Source organism: Myotis lucifugus, unplaced genomic scaffold (assembly GCF_000147115.1).
Source record: "Myotis lucifugus unplaced genomic scaffold, Myoluc2.0 scaffold_41, whole genome shotgun sequence".
Taxonomy (NCBI): Eukaryota; Metazoa; Chordata; class Mammalia; order Chiroptera; family Vespertilionidae; genus Myotis; species Myotis lucifugus.
The window spans coordinates 863,650-886,264 of NW_005871089.1; the positions used below are offsets into that span (position 1 = coordinate 863,650).

At 53.8% G+C, this 22,615-nt stretch overlaps 1 protein-coding gene across 22 annotated transcripts in view; it reads right to left on the reverse strand.

The window, feature by feature from the left end:
• Positions 1-547: 547 nt before the first annotated feature.
• The window catches only part of TLE3 (transducin like enhancer of split 3), a 46,482-nt gene continuing 24,414 nt past the window's right edge, over positions 548-22,615 (reverse strand). For 4 of the 22 annotated variants that reach the window (XM_014454997.2, XM_014454991.2, XM_014454987.2 and 1 more), the window contains 14 exons: positions 16,741-16,945; positions 15,183-15,199; positions 11,047-11,166; positions 10,171-10,221; positions 9,368-9,520; positions 8,796-8,937; positions 8,109-8,308; positions 7,254-7,354; positions 6,225-6,474; positions 5,614-5,861; positions 5,049-5,196; positions 4,168-4,318; positions 3,238-3,314; positions 548-2,525 (listed from right to left, as the gene is read on the reverse strand). In XM_014454997.2, the coding sequence (XP_014310483.1) occupies positions 2,418-2,525; positions 3,238-3,314; positions 4,168-4,318; positions 5,049-5,196; positions 5,614-5,861; positions 6,225-6,474; positions 7,254-7,354; positions 8,109-8,308; positions 8,796-8,937; positions 9,368-9,520; positions 10,171-10,221; positions 11,047-11,166; positions 15,183-15,199; positions 16,741-16,945 (1,971 nt within the window). In that variant the 3' untranslated portion in view covers positions 548-2,417. Of the gene's footprint in view, positions 2,526-3,237; positions 3,315-4,167; positions 4,319-5,048; positions 5,197-5,613; positions 5,862-6,224; positions 6,475-7,253; positions 7,355-8,108; positions 8,309-8,795; positions 8,938-9,367; positions 9,521-10,170; positions 10,222-11,046; positions 11,167-15,182; positions 15,200-16,740; positions 16,973-22,615 lie in introns of all 22 variants that reach the window. The other 18 variants (XM_014454992.2, XM_014454988.2, XM_006087814.3 and 15 more) reach the window with 14 other exon arrangements.

The window sequence follows — 22,615 nt, forward strand, 5'->3', positions numbered from 1 at the left end:
AGCCTGGAAACTACCCCAGCCCCTGACCCCCTCCCTGGGTCACTGACGGCACTCCTTTCTGCCCCTTCTGCAAATCCCTACAAAGCCTTTGTGACCAAGGGATTGAAGCCCCCCCCCCCAAAAAAAAACAACAAACACCTAAACTTAAGGTTTTAAAAAAACGATCTAGGTTTTCAGGGTCCAGATGTTCGTGGACACTTTGCGATTTCAATTGCAGTTCATATTTTTTCCAGCTTTGCACTGGCAGCTATAGAAGACTTTGGTGTAACCTACTATATATAGCCTTCCCCTCAGGGAACTTTGTCCTGCCCACCTGCCTGCAGGAAACCTCTGCTCCCACCCCACTCCCTGGGGCTTAGACTGGGAGGGCGGGGATGTGGTGAAAGCACTCTCCTTCACCATCCTGCATAGTCAGCATGCAGACTCTGAAATAAGTGCTCATGTTCATAATGACAAAGGCAATCACCCAGGATTCAAACTTGAAGGTGAGGGTGGAACTGTGTGTGTGGAGAGAGGTTGGGGGGCAATTAAAACGCAACAATAAAGCCAACCTTTAAATAGTAACTTTTAAAAATATAAAAACAGCTCATTACAATTACTTTTCATTTTCTTCTTTCTTCAGGAATCAACTTCTACCCTCACCCTCCCTTGTGGCTACAGCCTTAACAACAGTGGCAGATGAACATCTGAGACAGTGAGAGAGAGCGAGAGCGAGAGCGAGAGCGAGAGAGAGAGAAAGAAAGAGACACACACACCCCTGGCCACCTCTCCCCCAACCTCAGAAAGGTACAGGGTGCCTGGCCAGCCTCCATGGCCTCCTCATCACGTCACGGGGGCTGCTGGCCCAGGAGCAAGATCACTGAACACGGGCAGTTTTCACCAGAGCCCCTCCTTCCTTCTCACCAGACAGAATCACACATTACAAAATAAGCCATAAAAATGCAGTATAAAAATTATCTTCCATACACTTACATCCATGGACAGCCCACCATCAGGACTCAAAGGGCCTTTAGCTTTTCCTTAAAAGAAGAAGAAGAAAAAAAAAAAAAAACGCCTAACTCCTCGGAACATTTTGGTACCAAAAAGTGGCACTTGCAGGGAGAGTATTCTACTTGTAACCTGTTTGGGCTCAGAAGAGAGACTGAAAGCTGAAAAAGTCACCAGTGCCAGGACATCGGTGCCCCCACCTACCTCCTAGTGTCCTCAGCCCCTGCAGCCCTGCCAGACTCAATCCCGCAGATTAAATACACTTTCCCTTGGGGGCGGGGGAGGGAGGGATCACAGGCAGGAAAGGGGAGAAGGCATTTTATAAAAGGACATCATTTCTAATTCTTTATTCAAATTTAAAAAAAAAAAAAAAAAGAAGCACCCACATCAGTTGCTATTTTTCTCTGGTAGCTCCCTGAGCTGAGTTGCTATGCTTTCCTCTAACTTTCTGTCCTTTTTAGGTTCTGTCTGCCGATTAAGAAGGGCTGGAGAGGGAGTCCTCTGAACTCCATTTCCCAACATGACCAACTGTGCACCAAAGAGATGGAGGTGGGGAGAGTGAGTGAGCTAGTCAGAGCCCTGAGAGAGGGTGACAGAGGGCAAGAGGCAGGCAGCGCGGAGGCCACAGAAAAATCTGACGGGCGCTGTTGCCCTCAGCCCCGGCCGGGCCCACCTCAGGCCCTGTCTGTCCTCTGTGTGGCGTGGTCTTGACCCTCCTGGGACCACCCCAAGCCTCCTGGAGGCACCCTCATTCCCAGGGACCCGACTGTTCAGCCTGGTTACCAGTGCAGCTCCCTTCTCCACCCCGGGATTTCTCTCCCCGTTCCTCCCCCTCCCCGACTCCCCAGGTGGGAACTGGAAACTTCTGTTAAAAAAAAACACACAAAACACCACCACCATGAGTGGATTACAAATACAGCAGGCGAAACACACGGCTAGCGCTTCTGGTGAGAAGGAGCCTCCTTTCCCACTGACCAGTCCGAGATAGGAGTCTGTTATTTACATTTTTCACAAATCTTGTGCGCTGCACAAGCGGGAAAATAAGATCCCCATCCCCGGCACAGGTATGTGGTCCACTCCAGTGTCCCCACCCCAGGGCAGGGGACGGGTCAAAAGAAAGGGGAAGGAAAGATAGAGATTCACGAGGGTGTCTTTGGGGAGCTGGAGCCGTGAGCCTCCACATAAATCTATTAGTAGCATCTGCCAGCACGGTGAAGGGGAAGAGGAGAGAAATCCATTGGAGTCTGTGAGACACATCACCTCGGCCGGCCCGGAGTCGCACTGTGCCGGCGCCCGCCCAGCCTGCCACAGCGCAGCCGGAACGCTCGGCTGCTCCCGGGCCTCGCCATCCTGGGGGGCCCGCACCAGGATCTCCCTGTCACAGTTGAGTCTGTTTCTCCCAGAGTTTGACAGCCTGTTAGAGTTCTTGTTTAGTAGATGACCTCATAAACCGTGGCCTTCTTGTCACCAGAGCCTGTTACAATATATTTGTCATCCGCCGAAATGTCACAACTCAAGACAGACGAGGATTCCTTAGACTGGAGGAGGAGAGGCAGGAAGGTGCAGGACGGAAAAAAAAGACAGGAGTCACTTTAGCTCCGCACCACTTCAATGCTCCAAATTAAACCGCCCGCCCCCGCCCGGAGCTCCAACCTGCAGTGCACACAGCGTGGCGCTCAGAGGCAGCCCAGCAGGTGCTTTCAGGTGGAGGTGCCCTTCCACGGGCTCCCAGCCACTGCAGCGCCCACGGGGATCTTAGATGCCCGGCCCCAGATATTGAAGAATCATAAAAAGCCTCCTCCCTCTCCCACCTCTTTCTGGACCCTTTTCCTCCCGCCCCACCTCTCTCCTTACATTGAAAGGTTGAGATGAAATTCGACCTTCCTTGAATATCAGGTAACACTGCTCTGAAAAAAGCTGCCCTGTTTGCTCCACTGCCTCACACACCTCCTGAGTGCTCAGCGCACAGGCCAGAGCCAAGAGCATGCTTTCTCTCTGCTTGGCTCTGGAAATCCTACAAGAGCCCCACCTAAAAGCCCTCACCCTGAGGGGCCAGATGCCATTCGCAGCAGAGAAAGCCCTGCTGATGTGGCCAAGTCCTCACTCGCTTCTGGAGACCCATTTGGAACCCCATCAGGGAGGGGCTGGAAGATGGTCCTGCTTCGGCTCCCACCATCCCCACCCCCATCCCCACAGCCTGGCCCCGACTCTGGGCAGAACCAAGAGGGGCACGTGGCTGGCAGGCGGTACCTGGAATATGCTGGCTCCGTACGGCGTCCTCCAGGCGTTGAGGAGGTTGTCTTTCCCAGTGCTCACAAACCACTTGCCTGCAGGGAAGAGGAAGAGCGTCAGGCTGTGACCTGCTGCCTCCAAAGTAAGACCTACCCCAGGTGTGGTGGCTGCCATGGAAACACGGTGTGAACCACTAACCAGTGCTTAGCCGACTTTCTGCTTTCAAGGGGCACATACATAACAGACACATGGACACCCAGAGAATGCCTTTCTTTGCAATCAAGGTGGAGGGTGGGCAGGGCTGATGAGATAAGGTAGGGTTTGCACAAAATGGAAGCAATGACACTCTCCCAAAACATTTTTTTAAAGCCACCAAGGTAGACTGATCCTTCTCACTTCTATTGGAAGATAGCAGGAGGTGCTGGAAATGGCAAAGCCCCGAGTCTGCAGACCCAGCTGGGACAGAGGTCAGCAGGTGCCCTTACTCTGCCAGGGCACTGCCAGCATTAACACACTGTGCCCCCCAAAGCCATGTGGTGGGCGCCATGCCAATCCCAGGCCAGAGTAAGATGCATCTGAATCAGAAAGGAGGAGACGAGACGTGTCCCAGGCTGCACAGCTAGTCAGTGGAGAAGCAGACATTCCACTCCAGGGCTCTGAGCCGTCAGAGGCTGCAGTCTTCACCGCCTGGAAGAACTGCCTAGAGGCACTGCCCACAGGGCTGGGAGCAGTTCCACTGCCCCCGGCCAGCAGCAACTGGCTCTGGCCTGGCGCCCAGAGAGCTCAGTACCCTGTGGCAGCATCTGCATCTGAGGGACAAGGATGGGGAGACACTGGTTGGGGTCAGGAGGCCTGGCTCCCATCAGAGCTCTGCTGCTAAGCTTTGGGCCCCTCATCTATACACAGAGGGCAGGCCAGGCTGCCGGGACCCCGCTCCCCAGGGCTCACCGCAGTAGGCAAACTTGAGGGAGAGCACGCAGCTCTCGTGCAGGTGCAGCTGGTACTTGTCCGGCTTGGTGTGGTGCAACACCTCCACGTTGCTGCTCTCCATGCCCACGGCCAGCCACTCCCCAGTGGGGCAGTAACCCAGCGAGAAGATCTGCAGGGGAGGGACCAGATGAGCTCAGCCTCGCTGCCCTCCAGATCCCACCACTCCTTCCCCATCACCTCCCCACTGCCCTTTGCAAAGCCAAGCCTTCCTCTCCCTCAGCCCAATAGCCCAGGGGTATGGGATGTCATTTTTCATCCCCATTTTATAGGTGAGGAGGTTGAGGCTTAGAGAGGTGGCTGACTCTAGATAGTAAGTGGGAGAGCTAGGATTCAAACTCAGAGGTAGTACGGATCTTCTGCTTCCAAAAAGGTACTCTCCGTGACTTCTGCCTTTCCTTAAGAAAAAAGTGAGCAAATAAAACACTAAAATATTAAATATGTGTGGCTAAAATATTAGAATGAGTAATAAAAACAACGAAAAATCATAATACCTAGCATCTACAGAATGCTTCCTATGTGCCAGGCTGATGTCTAAGGCTTTTAGAGGGACCATTCCAGGCACTCACACTAGATCTAGGAGGCAGCTACTATTATTCTCGTCCCAGAAATGAGAAAACTGAGGCCAAAGTGCTCAATAGTGGAGGAGCTGGGAATCAAATCTAAGCAGTTGGGTCAAGTGTGGCCGTTCCAAGGCCTTGCCAATTCTATGTCATAGCCACTTCCTCCAGGAAGCCTTCTCAGATGGCTCAGATTCGTCATGTGCTATGGCCACTCGTAAGGGCCCCTTCATCCCCTGACCGGCCCTCGGGGAGGGGAGGGGAGGAGTCTTGGCTGCTCACCTGAGAGGTGAAGTCATGCTGCTGCAGCTGCCGGCCCTCCCGAAGGTCCCAGGAGCGCACGGTGTTGTCCAGTCCCCCAGTCCACAGTTTGGTGCCGTCGTGGGAAATGTCTATGCAGCTGGCCCCGTCTGTGTGGCCCTGGAACTGCCTGTGAAGGCCAAGCAGGGAGGAGTGAGCCCGGGGGACCACTGAATCCCAAGCTGGCAGCCTCTGAGCAGAAGAGGAAACTGAGGCCCAGGAAAGGGTACACCATATGCCCATGGTCCTTAGTGAGCTTACAGCAGAGCCAGGCCTCTCTCCCACTCCACTCAAGGGTCATGTCCAGGGGCAGGTATATAACAAAGGGACCTCCCTAGGTGGACACTGTGTCTCCTCAATGTGCATTCTTAATCCCTCTCCTTACCCCACTCGCATGACGAGGGGCTGAGGTCATACGCAAGCCGTATGGTAATGTGATAAACAAGGATGCCCAAGGTGTCCTGAGAGCTGGCTCTGAGCCAGCCCCGAGCAAGGTACTGAGACCCAGGGCTAGGTGACTTGCACGAGGCCCCTCCCACAGCCGCACCTGACGAGCGTCTGGTTGTGCAGGTCCCACACAGCAATGTTCCCATCGCTGCAGCAGGAAAAGCAGACTTTGGCATCGGGGCTGATGGCCAGGGCGTAGCAGGCAGGGGCGGAGGACGTCAGCTCGGCCTTGATGCGGGGTGTGGGTGAGGCCAGGTCCCAGATGGTGAGTGTGCTGGCCTCGCCGCCCACGATGAGCGTGCGCCCGTCAGGGAGCAGCTTGCAGGAGCGGATGTAGTTGTCCCTGTTCTGGAAGAAGAAAGGACAGTGTTCAGCACTGCCCACCTGCCTTCCCAGGGACCAGGAGAGTCACATCCAGCACCTCCGGGCACCCTGCCACCCCTGCTCACATCCCGCCCTTGTTCCTGGCAGCTGTCAGGCCATCTCCACTGCTCATTCACAACCCTTCAATCTTTCACGCATTGTTTTACACACCCCAGGTCAGTATCATCTCTACCTAGACAGTAAAACCATGGGTCAGGGAAGTCAGCCAGCGCGCCCAAAGTCACCCAGCCAATAAAGGGCTCAGTCAGGTCAACAGGGCTCCCCTGCTGGCCAGGCTACCCTGCTCTCCCATGCCAGTTAGAGGTGCCCACAGCCCAGAATCCTCACCAGGCAGTCCAGCTGGGAGATGGGGCTCTTGCTGCCTGGCTGGCTGATGTCCCAGATCTTCACACAACCCTTGCCGCCCGTGTAGACATGCCGCGTGGGGTTGCTGATGGTCACGGCACACACCACCTCCCCGTGGCTGAGCGTGTTGATCTGCCGGGCGTGCCTGGGGATGCCGGGGCCTGCCAGGGCATCGTGGGGAAAGGGCACAGGCTGCATCTGCCCATCAGCACTCACATGGAAAGAGTAGGCTCTGAAAGGGCAAGAACTGTCACTCCTGCTGTCCCCAGTCCTCTCCCAGTCTCCCCAGGTCTTGCCCCGTTCCACCAGAACCACCCCAACTGGCCTCACTGCCTCCAGCTGCCCCCCAAATCTTAGGAAACCAGGTAACCCCAACCTTCTTGGCCAGGCTCCACCAGGGTGGGAACTGCTCAATATTCCAGCCTTGACTCTGCTCCTGCTTACACATCCTTGCTCCAAACCAGTTCACTAGCCCCACCTGTGCCTTGGAATGGCCTCTCCCGCCACCTGTGACATCCCTAACACACCGACCGCCCCTAAAAAACCCCAGCAGAATGCCACCCCCTCCTTCAGGAGCCAGTGGTGTTGGGGGAGGGGATCTGTTTACATCCTCAAACAAATGGGAGAGTATACAGCAGAGCCAGTGTGTGAGCCAGTGTGGGCTGCCTGCTGTTTCAGGTACTGGGGATGCCAGCTGGGGTGTTTCAAACAAGTAGAGCCCAAAGGAGCCCCGAGGCCAACCGTGTCATTTGGTTAGAAGGCCCTAATGTCTGCCATATTCCTTCTCTCCCAGACCAGTGAGCATACCTCAAAGCCCTCAGCAATTCCCCTTTTAGAGGGAACCCTGAGCTGATCAGGAATATGGACAGGCAGCTAATTCCTGGGGTTATAGTCTGGCCTAGAAGAACCTCTAAAGGGCAGGCTAACACCTTCTCAAGGGAGGTCCACCAGGGCGGGGGTGCTCTCCCCTGCCCTCCCCAGAAGCATGCAGTAAGTGCAGCCAGAACTTACGGTTTTCCACCAGGAATGGAGGCGAGGCTTGAGGGCAGGCCTGTGGCCCGCATGGGGGGGTGAGGGTCAAAACCAACCTGTAAGGCAAGACAAGGCCAGCCCTTAGTGAGGGATATACCATACATCCCCCCACCCTGGCCGCCTCCTCCTCTGCTTCCTGGTCCTGCCTGCACATCACTGCTTCTTCAGAACCCGGGAGACAGACAAGCAGAGCAGAGCCCAGGAGGGCCAGTGCCTCACCCGGGACAATGGCAGGGAAGGGCTGACAGTCCAGATCTCCCAACGCTGACCCAGCACCCTCTCCACCTCCCTGTGCCCCCTGCCCCACCAGGCAGCGGCCTCTGCCCCACTTCAGTCCCCAGCGTCCCAGTGGGCTCTCATATACAGAGGAGGCCCCCGCAGGTATAGGAGGTAAAGACAGAAACTGTCACCTGAAAAAAGACCCCTCTCTCTACCAACCCAATCCAAACTGCTCATCAACACCAACAGACCATTCTCGGTGTCATAGGCAGCCCCATTTGCCAACCCCTGCTCCCTGGAAGTCATCTGACTCATCTTGGGATCCCATCCCGTGGAGCCCGGAAAGACAGGGATCAGCCCCATTTCCCAGCAGGAAGGGCAGGCAGGGCGGCTGCATCATGTGAGGGACATGGCAGCTGGTGGGCAAGCAGGGGGGATCTGGGGCTGCTGATCCCCAAAGGTGGTGTTTTCTTCTTTCTAATGAGCACTGTACCCCACAGGCAGCTAGCTGTCTGGTCGTGAGACCCTTCTGGTATGCAGGAAGTGCCCCCCTAATCCTCACCAGCTCCCCACTCCTTGCTAGTCCCCAAAAAAGGAGCCAAAAAGTCTACGTACAGCTCCAAAGCTCACCATTGGCGATCGGCCATAGGCGGCAGCAGCGGCTGCAGCGGCCGCACTCATCTGGGGCGGGATGTTGTGGAGGCTGGCGTAGGCACTGGGGCTAGTGAGGGAGCCATTCATCTCGTGGTGGCTCATCATGGCAAAGGGCGCTGCGTAGGAGCTGGTGATGGAGATGGGCGTGCGCAGGGCCGAAGCTGCAAGGAGGCAGGCATCAGTGGGAAGTGGCCGTCACGGGGAGTGGGCCCCACCCAGCAGCGATCCTGCCAGCACCCTAGAGCTGCCTGCCCCGCAGTCCTCCCAGAGGAACCCACCTAACTGGGGTCCCACCTGCATAGCTTAAGAAGATTCAAGCGGAGAGAGGTCCCACCTTTTTTATCGGGCAGGTCACGGAAGCCCAAAGAAGGGGGTTGTTCAGAGCCTCACAGAACAGAGGCAGGAGCAAACCATGGGTGCCCCAACCTGTCTGAAGTTCCCTCCCCAGTGGCCCCAGTAAGCCCCATATCAGTGTTGAAGCACCAGCCTGTCTCCTCCTGAAACATGACCAGGAAGCCTCCCAAAGGCAGGCCCTGGAGAGCCTCAGCTCCAACACACTCCCTGGTCTCTGGCCCATCCATGCAGCTCCAGCCCTGGCCTGGCAGACCCCTCCCTCAGCCACAGGTACCCCAGCCCTATCGTGCCTACCCATTATACCTATCGGGTCCATGCCCGGAGGTTTGCCTGCCATCGACCGGAGCCCTGGCGTCGTGCTAGTGCCTGGAGTCGGGGCATCGTTCCTCGGGGTTGGTGTGTTGGACTTGAGCCCAGGAGTGGAGGATTTGTCATTCTAAAAAGGGAAGATGCAGAGACCAAGGGAAACCATGACGCTCTTTATCCCAAGTGCTGAGCACTCGGAGCCACAGTGCCTCGTGCTGGTCACCACATGAAGAATGGGGACAGCCCTCCTCCCCACCCCCCAGCCCAGCCCAGTTTTGAATCTTCTGCCCCAACAGCCACTCATTCTTGCCCAACCTTGTTTAGCTGAGGCCATGGTGACTTTCCTACTTTGTAGATGCAGCAACCAAGGCTTAGAAACATTAAGTAGCTCGCACAGGCCAAGTAGTAAAACCGGCATTTGAACCTGGGCCAAAGCCCAACCTATTTGTTTTTACTCCATCCCTCTGCCCTCTGGTCAGCATCACTCCAGTTCCAGTCTCTTTTCAAACGGTTCCCCTCCACCCCGACCCTCCGCAGCACCAAGGGCAGACCCCACATACATGACCAAGGTCTTTGGTCTTGGAGGAAGGTGTGCTGCTGGAGGAGGCCACCGAGGCGGGGCTGGTGGGGGCATCCTTTTTCAGGCCACGGGCTTTGTCCAGCCCGTTTTCAGGAGGGGAGTGTGCTGGGCTGACCCGGGGTGTTGCTGGGTCCTAAAAACACAAGTGAAGCACAACTGTACTCAAAGCAGCAACCAGCCTAGACTCTTTCCTGCGCTGGGATGGAAGGGAGTGGGCATGGGTGATAGGAAAAGGAGCTTGGCTGAGAGACTGGGGACCCCAAAGTGGGGGTAACTAGTTCTTAATTATCTAGTCTGATCCCTTCGACTCCCAGATGGGGAGACTGGGGCCTGGGTGGGGATGGGGTGACCTGCCCAAATCACACACAGTTCAGGACTCAGATCTGAGCAGCTGGGCCTCTTGGCCTTGGGTGGATCTGCTCCAGCTGCTCCTCCTGGCTGAGGCTGACCCAGGGGTCACAACCCCACCTCCGGACCCCAGGGTGGTGGGCAGAACACAGCTGACCGGGAGGCCGTGAGGAACCAGCCCTGGCCCTAATCTGGGATCTCTGGGGGGTTCTGTGAGGACCTGTCCTGGGAAACCCGCAGTGCCCATGAAGGCCCAGCCACCAAAGCCCTGCTCTGCTCCTCCCCACCAGCCTGATGCCCCAACTGCAGAGGCCTCCTCGCGCTCCATGGCTGCCAGTATGTTAGCACAGGAGCTGAGACACAGAGCACCCACCAGGCAGGAACACTCTCACACGCCCAAGCTGAGACCGCCCTGCAGTCCGGGCCTGCCCTTACCTCATTGGAAACATCCACCACTAGATCATCACTCTTGTCCCCATCACTGTCCTGCAGCCAGTAAGAGGCCACACCCTCCCCACCCCACAATGAGCATGCACCATCCCCACCCTGCTTCCACCAGCTGGATCTGAACCCAGGCCAAACCCGAAGTCCACCAAAGGCGGCCCTCCTCCTCACTGTATTCTAGCCTGGCCCCCAGCCCTGGGGTCATTCTGCTCCCACACCCACTGGCAGCCACACCGACAGCTGGCCCATTATATTTCTAAGCCCCTTTAACTTGTCTCTTTGAAGCCAGACACTACTTTCCAGTGGGTTTATATCTGCCATCATTTACAAGGAAGTGAACTGGTCTCACTTCACCATTTCCACACTCTGTGTGGGAGGGAAGATGAGCCACAGCGCCCAGAAATGCAGCTGAGGCTTCGGCTGTGCAACGTGTCCAAAGCCACAGAGCAGCCAAGTGGCTGAAGAGGGCTTGGCGCAATACCACCAGGTCCCAGCATAGCATCGCCCTTCCCTCTGTGCCAGCTCTCACCCCTGCACACTGCACAGCCTGCAGAGCAGACACCACGGTCAGGCTGTAGGGTCAAACTGTGAGCAACACAGATGGGCACTCCAGGAGGGCCCGATGGCCGCCGGGGTTGTTGGCCTGTCCCTGAGAGATGCCCTCAGTTCTCCCCAGACTCCGCCGCCCGCCGCCCTCCGCCCACCTCCCCCAGGCCACCACCTACCCTTGGTGGGACCCTCTCCTGCCTTTGGCCCCACTTACTAGTATGTCTTTCTGACTCACCCACAACAGGTCCTGTGGGTTCTCCCACACCCCAGCCTGCCCACCACAAGGCCCAGCAGTGCCCACCACACCCTCAGACATACGTATCGGCTCAGGCTGTCCTTTTCCTCGGCCTTCCGCTTCTTGGCTTCCATACTGTAGTCTGCAGAGCCCCGATGCTTCTCACTGACCCGCAGGCTTTCCGAGGGCGACACTGAGTTATTCTGGAAGCAGGAAGGAGGTTCAGTGTGATCATTTCACACACACAGTCACAGCTAACTAAGTGCGCTAACTCAGGAGGTCAGTGCACGTGTCCTTCGTGTCCGGAAGGTCACAGCTGCACCAGCCCCTCACCAGGAAAGCCTTCCTGACTCCACAGACTAGGTCCCCCTGAGAGAGGCTCTGGGAGCATCACAACTCGCTTTTGTCGCCGAGCCGCTGCTACTAAGTAATTAACCTTGCCGTTAGCCCTGTGCCCTCTGGCCTGTGAGACTGTGCGCTCCTTCAGGGAGGCAGTCCCCCCGCCGCCTTCACCCCATCTCATGCCTGTCACGCGTATTTGTTCCAAGAAGGGATAAGCAAAATTTGCACCAAGTCCTGAAAGATGGATCTGAGCCGACAAACTGGAACCATGTGCAAATCTTCATCTGCTGACCCGACAGGAATGACTGCTGCCAACAGGCTTTCTAAGTGGAGGTGCAGCTTTAGAGAAATACCAGGATTTCAAAGAGACAGAAATGCAGCGTCTTCCCTCCGAGAGATGGGAAAAGGGCATCAGGGAGGCGGCAGTCCTCCCTGTTCCTGTCACAATGGGAAAGCAGCGGGAAGCGTGCCCAAGGCCCACTGACAGGAGGCAACATGAAGGAAAGCCACGTTCCTCTGGCCTGGACCTAATGCGTTCTCCCTTCAAATATAAAGCAAGTAGGGACAAGACCCCTTTGGAACTCGAGGCCTGGGGATGGCAAAGATGGGCCTACAGCTGAGGCAGCAGCACCTTGCAGGCAGCCTGGAAACAATGCTCTCCTGAAGGTGAGAGCGCCACCCTCAGAGGAGGACCTGTGGGCTCCCCGGGGTGACCGCGGCAGGAACGCACCATGTGGCTGTCAGCACCAGGCTGGGGCCTAGGGAGGGGCACCTGCCAGCAAACCTCTGTGCCCAGAATAAAGTCAGAACCAATGTCCCCCTTGGGGCGGCTGGTTAGGTTTACTCTGGTCTGAGAGCCAAATCCCTAACCTTCCCTCACTTTCTCATTACCCACCCCTGTTCTGAGTACCCAGCATGCAAGGGATGGGGGGGAGCGGGTGCCCAGGATGGAGGAAGAAGCTGCCTTCGGGGAGCTTCCAGTCCAGCCAGAGAGAAGGGAAAGGCCAAGCCATCAACATCCATGCAGTGCAGAGGTGTGTGATGAGGACACGTGGGGACGCAGAGGGACGTCTGTACACAAGAGGGCAACAAAGGGCAGGTGGGATGAGCCTACACCTCCGTTTTCCCACTTTCCTGGGGGTTAGCGCCGGCGTTTGGGGGAATGGTGTGGAAACCAGCTGCAAACTTAATTTCCTTTGCTAAGCCGGTTTCTGGGCATCCCTTCCCTGCCAAGTTTCTGCCTAAAGCAAATTAAAATGGCAGAGTTATCAAGCCTTGAAGAAAAAAATGGAAGTTATAATGGAACTGCAGTTCAACCTTCCCCACAGCCCTGCGAGTGACGTCGATGTGCGCACAGCCGCAATTCAATTAGCTGCTGCAAGCCTGGCAGAAAAATCACCGTCATCTCATTTCCCTTCCTCCAACGGTGGCCGCCCCACGCTAAGCAGAAATGCTTCCAGGCCCTATCCTTGCAGGCGGGCAGGGAGGAGGGGGCGTGTGGCAGCTCGTGTTTCTCCTTGCGCCCCAGAGCGCAGCTCAGAGCACAGCGAGCTCTTTCTTCTCATGCAGTCAGGCTGAAAACCCTGCTGCTACCGGAGAGTCATGTCAGGCATTTAGCGGCATCGATCCAGCCCGCCTCTGGCTGGCAGGCGGCCAAAAAACTAAGTATTTTTTATTGCTTCGGCTAGGCAAGGAAATATGAATGAAGCTACCTCTAATTGGACTCTAGACTAACCCCTCTGGGACAGCTTCCAGCCCGTCCAGCCATTCCCCCTCCCACCCCGACAAAGCCTTGTCCTTCCGGCCGTGGGCCACATCTGTTGACAACCTGGTTTCCAAAGGGCTGATTGCTTCAGTCTACACCCCCTCCGACACCATCCCCACATGCACACAGCCCTACTGCCTCTCCCAAGCTGCCCATCCCGCCCCCAGATGGCATCTTGACTCATTCCCACTGGACTCTCCAGGGGCCTGAGCCTGCCCCGCTGCTTTATACATCTGATGTGCATGGATATGGGAGAGTGACATCGAGTGAGCAGCTTAGCTCCTGAGGGTTCCCTGGGGGTTTCTTGCAGCAGAAAGCTTTCATAAACTGGGGCACAAAGCCAAGAGCAAATAGCTATGAGGATGAGGGCGATGCGAAGACAGGGAGGGTTTTGGGCTTCAATGACCCATTTCGTTCTGCAACAGGTCCATTAACCAGGTCAGGTCTGGGACCCTGGGTTCTGTTCTGAGGGGTGGGGTCTGCCTAATTAAGCTGAGAGGCTGGCTGGGCAGGAGGATGCCCATCTATCTTCTATACTTATAAAAGGGTAATATGCTAATTAGACTGGACATCCTTCCAGACAAAGCCATGGTGGCGGGTGCAGAGGCAGAGGTGGTAAGGGGAGATCAGGCCGGCAGGGGAGAGCAGTTAGGGGGATCAGGCTGGCAGGGGAGGCAGTTAAGGGGATCAGGCCGGCAGGCAGAGGCAGTTAGGGGCAATCAGGCAGGCAGGGGTCCCAGATTGGAGAGGGTGCAGGCTGGGCTGAGGGGACCCCCCCCCCAATCCCTGCTGTGCACAAATTTTGTGCACCGGGCCTCTAGTGTTAGAGATAAAGAAACTGAGACTGGGAGAGGCCAAGAGAGTCATCCAATGTCCCATGAAGCCAGGACCAGACCCAAGCTTTGAGGGGTCCAGTCTCGGCCTTCTCCTATTGAGGCAAGCCACTTCTCCAAACGCCACCTTCTGAGAACCAACACTAAAACCATCAGAATGAATTTTCAACTTCAGTTATTTCTTTTCTTATGTAGTGAGCCCCTTCCGGGCCCCCATGTAGATCTGGATTTCTGAGCACGAGGACCAGTCCAAAGGGGACACGAGCACTGCTGCTCAGAGGGGCTCACGCTCAGCCTGGGCAGTGGCTGCGAAGGGGAGGTGGGTCGGGATGGTTAGTTAACTGCCTGACCTTCCAAGTCCTACTTAACACAAGGTAACAAAGCTATCCTAGCAGATTAGGTGGCCCCGGATACAAGGACAGCGATGAGGAACAAAATGCCTTTGCTAATCGCTGGAGGATATTTTTTATCCAGACTCCACTGTGCTTATTCAGAAGGCTTATTCACTTGAAACAGAACCTCTGAGCCTCAGTGTGATCAGAAAGATTTACAACAAATCTCAGAGCTGGCAGATGTGCAGGCAGCCTGGCCTTAATGCTCACTTCCTAGCACTTTCTTAAACCCAGAACAGAGAGAAACCTCAGAACATGAGGAGGCAGGATCATATGGGGGCAGCCAACCCGGGGGGTGGCGAAGCACCCCCACCCAGGACGTGGGACACCTAGGTCCTAAGCCAGTGATGGCGAACCTTTTGAGCTCGGCGTGTCAGCATTTTGAAAAACCCTAACTTAACTCTGGTGCCGTGTCACAGATAGAAATTTTTTGATATTTGCAACCATAGTAAAACAAAGACTTATATTTTTGATATTTATTTTATATATTTAAATGCCATTTAACAAAGAAAAATCAACCAAAAAAATGAGTTCGCGTGTCACCTCTGACACGCATGTCATAGGTTCGCCATCACTGTCCTAAGCCCTGGATCAGCCCAGAGACTCCACAGACCCCCCCGGGGAGGCCCCAGTGCCGGCCAGCAGACCTCTCTGGTTAACCACTTCTCCTGTAAAGGGAGTTAGAGCTCATTTAGCCAGAGCACTTTATTTGACAAATGATGGACCAAAAGCCTGGAGATGAAGGCTTCCCCAACTGAAGGTCACTCTCAACAGGTGACAACAACTCCCATTTCCGACAACACTCCCCCACCACCACCAACAAAGCACCTGGTGCCCTCCTCCCGCCCCCAAACACACCCAATTGGTTCCAGAGTGCTGACACTTACCGCACTGGATTCTCTCTCTTTGGGGACCGAAGGCCAGGACAGGAGGAGGGTCAGGGCCCCAAAACAAAAAAGAAAGAGAAAAGGTTAGTCTCAATGTTTTCAAGCAAGCAGCAGTCCTGGCCTCACTGTGGGTCAGCCAAGGCAGGGCTGTAGGGGAAGTTTCTCAGTTTGGAAATTAATTGCCCCAATTCTAACACTTCCCCCGGCCACCAGTCCTGGGCAGCCTGTGTGGCCTGGCTCTCCCAGACATGCCAAGGAGGACACCCCGGCTACTAGTCAGCAATTTTTAAGCCATAAGCTTGGGAAGCATCATGCTATGGAAAATATCCATAGGATCTGGGATTGAGAACATTACTGCTTTTTTTAAAAAAAGAAATTGTGAGAATGGTGTTGTTTGTTGTTTAATTAACACCATTCTCTGTTTCTTTTCCCAGAAGCCCCTGGAAGCAGAAGCCTCTGATTACTTAACCAGTCGGGCACTAGCACCCTAACTGTCCTGCCTGCTGGGGGGGAGTCCCATCCTAGTGCAGGGAAGAGATGTAAGCCTCTGGCTCCCACAGCCTGGTGCCACCTTGGGGCCCCATCCTGGGCAGGATGATGACACTCCAAGCCCCTAGTGCCCAAGAATGTGGTGCCCAGGGGGCTCGGAAGGTGCCAGCTGTGTGCCTTGGCAAACATCTAAGGGCAGATGAAATCATCCCGCTGGATACTTTGAATTTGCATTATGTTATATGTCAATTATATCTCAATAAAGCTTGAAAGACCACCTCAGGGCAGAGCACACAAGGTGGCGGTTTTTGAAAAGGGTCTCCCAGGAAGCCGGCCCCTTCCTTTCCCATTCGAACTGAGTCCTCCTGAGGGCCTGCCCTGTGCAGCTTCCTGGGTCCTCATGGAAGGGCCCAGGGGAGGGAGGGGGCAGGTCCTCATTGCAAATCTTCCCAAGCACCGTCCGCAGTAGTGCGGTGGCTACCTCTGCCTAAAGACAGTCAACTCACAAGTCTTTACGTGAGTGCTGACTGCGTGCCGTTTCCAAGGCACCTGCGTGGGTGAGACACACATTCAGTTCAATACCCCTGCCCTCAGAGGACCAATAATCCTGGAGGACCAACGCTTTCCAGGGGTAGGATACAAGAAGACAGTAACAAAGGCTCAGTTCTTGGGACTCTACCTCTTAAACTCTTATGTGAATTTGCAAAAGACCCCAGCCTGGCCAGGAAGGCATCCTGAAGGCATGGGACTGAGGCCGGCCCTTAAGACTAGGCACAGTATCTAGGAAGATAGGAGTGGAGGGTACTCTAGGATGAATGAACAAGGTGTCTTCCAAGGCAGAGAATCCGGTGTACATTGGGGATTGGGGGGATTGGCAGGATTGGCATGGGTGACGGGACTCTTGTTCCCACCCACCAGGAATTCAAGAGACAGCTCCAAAGCTTTTGCTAACTCCTGATCCTAGGGGGACAGCATTTGCTGTGTCCACTTACAGTGCCACTACCGGACCTCTGCCCCAGCCCAGCCCTGCCCTCTGCCCTCTGCCCCCAGCCCCAGATCTAGGCCGCACCTCTGTGGTCCAGCTCATGGTGGTTCTTCTCGTCCTTCACTGTCATGTGGGCCTGGCTGCCCAGGGCTCCGAGTGCCAGCAGCCCCGAGCTGCTCCCTGTCACCGGGGGGATCCCTGGAGGCTGGAGGCCTGATGGGTGGGGTGGCAACTGGACCGGGGGGCCGTGCGTGGCATGGGAGAGGTGCTGCGCCTGGAGCTGCTGTTGCTGCAACGAAGGTGGTGGTGAGCACAGCTGAGCAGAAAAGGGCAGGGGAAGCCACAGGCTTCCTTCATGTGGCAGCAGGGGGAAAGGCCCCTCAAAACCTTTGTCCCCAGCTCAGTCCACATGCTGTATTGCTAAAGGAAGTCTGTTAATGGACTGCAATTTAGATACAAGATTTATGTCTTCAAACACTCCACCTGTCCCCCCACCCAATTCAGGATAAAACTTCTCCATGTTTAAAAGTCAAAGATAAATAAAGCATGCATTTAAAAACCAGCCATCAGGGCTCCCTCTCAGTGGAGGGGATCCATTTCTAAGCTCCTGGTAGTTCATGTTTGTTCACGCTTACATGCCTTCAACATTAGCAGCCAGCACCCCCCACCCTGAACCCTTATCACAGGGAAGGCTCCCCTAACACTGAGGCACTCCAGGCCTGCCTTGGAGCGAGGGCTGGCTCCAGCAGCCAAGTCCAAGATCAAAAGGAGGCCGAGGCTGTGAAATGAGAGCTAATGTCACTGGACATCAGAGTGAAGAAGAGGGTAACAAGAGTGGAGTCTTCCCTGGCTGGGTAACTCAGTGGTTAGAGCAGTCCCGATATGCCAAGGCTGTGGGTTCGATCCCCAGTCAGGACACATACAAGAATTAACCAAGGAATGCATAAGTAAGTGCAGCAACACATCTATGTCTCTCTCTCAAATCAATAAACAAAGAAGAAAACAGTGGACTCTTTAGAACCAGTGCAGGATGCAAACCCCAGCTCTGGCACTTATTACCGTGTGACCTCAGGCCGGTTACTCATTAAGTGAGCTCATAGCAGTAGCTAACATTTACCAGAGGGCTTACAATATCTCCCCTCTGTTCTAAACCTTGATCTGATTAACTCAGCATTATCAACAACAGCAACGATAACAGTCCCTAGTAAAGGAGTTTGGCTCCCTGCTCCAGACACCATACCCCTTCCCAGCACTAGCCTCGGGGTCCTCTCTTCCCTTCTCCCCCCTCCCACACCCAAGGGATTGGCTTAGGGCAGTGATGGCGAACCTTTTGAGCTCGGCGTGTCAGCATTTTGAAAAACCCTAACTTAACTCTGGTGTCGTGTCACATATAGAATTTTTTTGATCTTTGCAACCATAGTAAAACAAAGACTTATATTTTTGATATTTATTTTATATATTTAAATGCCACTTAACAAAGAAAAATCAACCAAAAAAATGAGTTCGCGTGTCACCTCTGACATGCATGTCATAGGTTCGCCATCACTGGCTTAGGGCAGCCTTAGATCTCTCCCCTGCAGCCAGGACAAAATGCCCTTTGTCTTAACATTCCTAGGCTGGGGCCTTGGATGTGCTGGTACCCACCTGTACATACATCTTTCCTCTCAACTAGCACAAGAGGAGGGAACCAACATTAATGAATGCCTGGGCATTTCCAGTATTATCTCTGACCCTTCCATTCACCTGGCCAAGGAGGGGTTGTGCCCATTTTACAGATGAATAACTGACGCTTGAGGGGGTAGGGGGAGTAGCCAGTAACTAGCAAAGTCCCATCTCTAGTAAGTGGGATCTGGGCTCAAATCTATCAGCCACCAACCTCATCCAGAGAATATTCCTAAGGAGGACCCCAAAGTAAGAAGAGCTCAGAGCCAAAGTCTGATAAGCTTGCGTGTCAATGTTAACTGTGGCTTTGGGGCCACTGCTGACCCATGGCAACACACAGTAAAGGCCCACAGTTCTGATTGGAGGTAAGGCTCCAAGAGGCAGTATTTGAGGTCAGAAGTTACCTACCCCGCTCTCCCACAGCTAAGCTGTAAACTGCCAACCTGGCCCACCCCAAAGTTAATGGCAACCACAGCTACCACCGCACTCCTGGCCCAGAGAGCTCGTTTCTCAGCTCTGGGAGAAAGGCTGGGACTTGCAGCCAAGACCTGGGACGTCTGTTGCTGGGCAGTTTACAGAAGCTGCTGTTGGGCACTGGTCCCCATGTGGCCTGACCCCAGATCTGTCCCCAAGATGCCCAAGCAGGAACCAAGTGCAGGGACTGAGGAGCTGGAGTCACAGGAACCCAGTGCAGAGATCCAACCCACCGGCTGGACTCAGCTTTCTGGGACTGGAGCTTAGAGCTGAGGTCCCCCACCTTTTCTGTGTCAAGAAAATGTAATTTTTATATCTAATTACAAAAGTAATACATGCTCAATGTCAGAAATATCACAAATAAGTAGAGATTTACAATTTTTTCCAAAAATCTTACCCTTCAATCCCACTCCCTGGAACATCGACTGTTCATCTGTCTAGATTTTCCTTTATGAAAATCCATAAATTTCAAATGTATTTTTATACAAATAGGCTCTTGTTAACTTTATTGTTATACAATTGTATTTTAATTTAGAGGGTTACAAACAAATCAATATTTCCTTTTTAATGGCTGCATAGTATTCCCTGGTGTGGTTGAACCATTCAACTTTTTTTTTTTTTAAATCCTCACCTGAGGATATTTTTTCCATTGAGAGACAAATTGATCGATTAGTAGCCTCCCACACTCACCCTGACTGGGGGCCAGAGATTGAACCCTCAACCTTCCATCTATATTCTAACCACTGAGCTAAACTGGCCAGGGCTGGACCATTCAACTTTATCTAGATGCCAAGTTTTAAAATGAGTCTCTGCTGGGGGCCCTATGGTTTTAGACCAGTTGCTGGTAGGCCCTCCAATACTACTACAGTTAAATATTCAGTAAAATTCCAGAAAGCAAAAATGGAGGTATTTAGTCTACTCTTTACTGTGTATGGCCAATAAGATCACTGGAGGGAGAAGGGAAAGAGGAAGGGAGGATATCCTGGCTTCAAAGAAGTAGCTCTGCTGCCTAGGAACATGGCTAACTCCTCCATTAGCAATTCTGTGTCTACAGAAAGAGCTTATTGAAGATTGGTAGCCATGGAAACACCCTGATTCTTACCTTACCAGGTAAGGTCTGCCTTGGGACCCAACCTTCTAGGCTCATCTTTCAAATGCCACCTCCTCTAGAAGCTCCCATCCTCCTGGTCAGCTTCTCCCTTCTAAGATTTCTAACAGCTCAGACTTGAAATCAGGCAGACTAAGGTGGACAGCCAGATCTCCTTTACCAGTTGAGACCTTAGATGAGTCAGCGGACCTCTCTGGGCTCAATTTCCTCATCCGTGAAATGGGAATCAGAATGCAACCCATTTCTTCAGGTTGTGCAAGGATCACATGCTTTACTACATGTCAAGGCAAAGCAGTTGCTCAGTTAATATTAGCAAAATCTATGACTGGACTGCAGATATAACTATGTCTTTCATCTTTATATGATGCTTGGCAACTTGTGGCTTCCAGAAAAACAGAGACCTTGTTTTATCCGTCCCAGCACCTCAAATGTGGTGCCTGACATGCTTGCCGGGAAAAGGTAAGCATGGAGAGAGAGGCTGGGAAGTAAGGCAGCACCGTGGCTCTGTCCAAGAGTGACCATCCACCTCCCACATCCGTGCCTCCTCTCCAAGGCCCATTTAGATGCAGCTCGAACTGTTATTTGGGACAAGGAGCATCAGTGTGGCTTCCTGCTTCCTTCCCTGAAACATGAACCAGTGACCCAGCATCAGAAACTTGGAAAACAGAGGCTTGCAAAGCTGTTGCACTTCCAAGACTGAGGGGTGGTTTCTGCCGTTAGCATGTCAAGCACAAGTCTTCTTTACAACAGAGGAAAGGAAACTTCCATGGTGCCATGTCCTTCTCATCTTCAAGTACCGGAGTTCCCCCCCGCATAGCCAGAAGGTCTCCTCTGAGCGATCTGAAGGCAGTCAAGAGTGGCCCGACAGGCTCCAGGAAACAGGAACAGAAGAGGCAGCCTCCAAGGCTTCCTTCTCAGGGTGGGGGCAGATGCCAAGGACTGGTTGGGCACAGGTCTTCGTTACAACACAGTGAAACAAAGTTTTCTCCCTAGTGGGGCAGGGGGAGCCAGCTGGCAATTGACGATCCGTGCATCTCACCACCCCCATGTCACAGCCCAGCCCCTCTGCAGGCAGGCAAGCAGGCAGGCAGGGCAAGGCCCTCCTCAGGCTGCATTTCTATCCCCTGTAACATTCCTGACTTCAGAGGACAATGTGCCAAAACACAGTAACATGTGAGTGAGAGGATGACCATATTTTCAATTGGGAAAAAGGAATCAAGTCCATGGTCTGAGGAAGGCCCTGAGCTGACCCCTTTGCAGCAGCCTGACTCCGGTTTCCATTATTCCTTCTCACTCTGGGACTCCTCCATCCATGATGTGAAAGGAAGTCAACCACCCGCCCGCCCCGCTCCACCTCCAACCCAGAAGAGGGGCTAGGAAACTGGACCAAGCCCACCCACGAATGTTCTTCCTGCCCCTTTACCATTTCAGACCAGAACGCAAGCATGTCCAAGAAGGTGTCCTATGGGGCTTTCGTGTGTCCCCATCCTCCACACGTGTGCCAAGTGCCTGTGCCCTGGGCTCAGGAGGTATGGCCACTTACAAGCGAGGCCATTGGGAAGACTGTTTGCAGAGTATAAGTAATTGGATTATGCATATCATGCTCTATGTTTTTGTGAGCTCATTTAATGCTTCACTCCTCAGGTTCACGATTTGGGCTAAACTTGGTGAAGTTCTGTGTTCTCTAAATGCTTCCAGAGCCACGACCACTGAAGATGTCCACCAAAGCAAGCACAGAGTCCTCACTGTATAAAATGAACACTTCTTGCCCTTTAAGGAGAGGGGGAGCAGCCCCAAGCCTCCACTCATTCCTTTGCTTCTCATGGCTGGTGGACCCATAGCTGGTGGGGATCACAACAACCCTTCTGATCCCCAGTTCAGAGATGGGGTCAGGGTCAGAGAGGCTAAGGGACTCTGCCAGAAACAACCAGAGCCAGGACTCAACCCCAACATTACTTGTCTCCACCATGGCCGCCTAGCTAAAAGAAACGATGCATTCTAAGGCCTACTCTCTTGCCATCCTTCTTCCTCCTGTAAAATTCAATCAACTGCCCAGCTGGTGTGGCTCAGGGGTTGAGCGTTGATCTATGAACCATGAGGTCACGGTTCAATTCCAAGTCAGGGCACATGCCCAGGTTGTGGGCTCCATCCCCAGAAGGGGGCATGCAGGAGGCAGCCAAACAATGATTCTCTCTCATCATTGATGTTTCTCTCTCTCTTCCTCTCTGAAATCAAGAAAAATACATTTTAAAAATTTCAATCAACTGAATCCAGCTCAACGACATCCTGGAGTGAATGCAAGAACCTTAGGTATGGCTTCACCACTCTAGATAAATACAAACTCCCTCTTTCTCCTCCCCCCCCCGCCCCCCCCCCCACACACACACTTTAATAAAGTGCATGTAACAGTAGGGGGTCTGTAGGAACTGGGTCCTGCCAGGCCCCGACTAGCAGAGATATCTTCCAGCCTGTCTTTCCTAGATGGACACGAGTTCCCTGTGGCCTCACAGGGGAGTAGGTGGGCTGGGCCCGCGAGCCTGAGCTCCCTGGACCAGCCCCCCTGTCTCCTCTCCTCTCACACTAATCTGATGCTGGATCCTGGCCCTTCTTACCAGGAAAGGGAGACCCTAGAGCAGGGGTGGGGAACCTTTTTTCTGCCAAGGGCCATTTGGATATTTGTAACATCATTCACAATCCATACAAAATTATCAACTT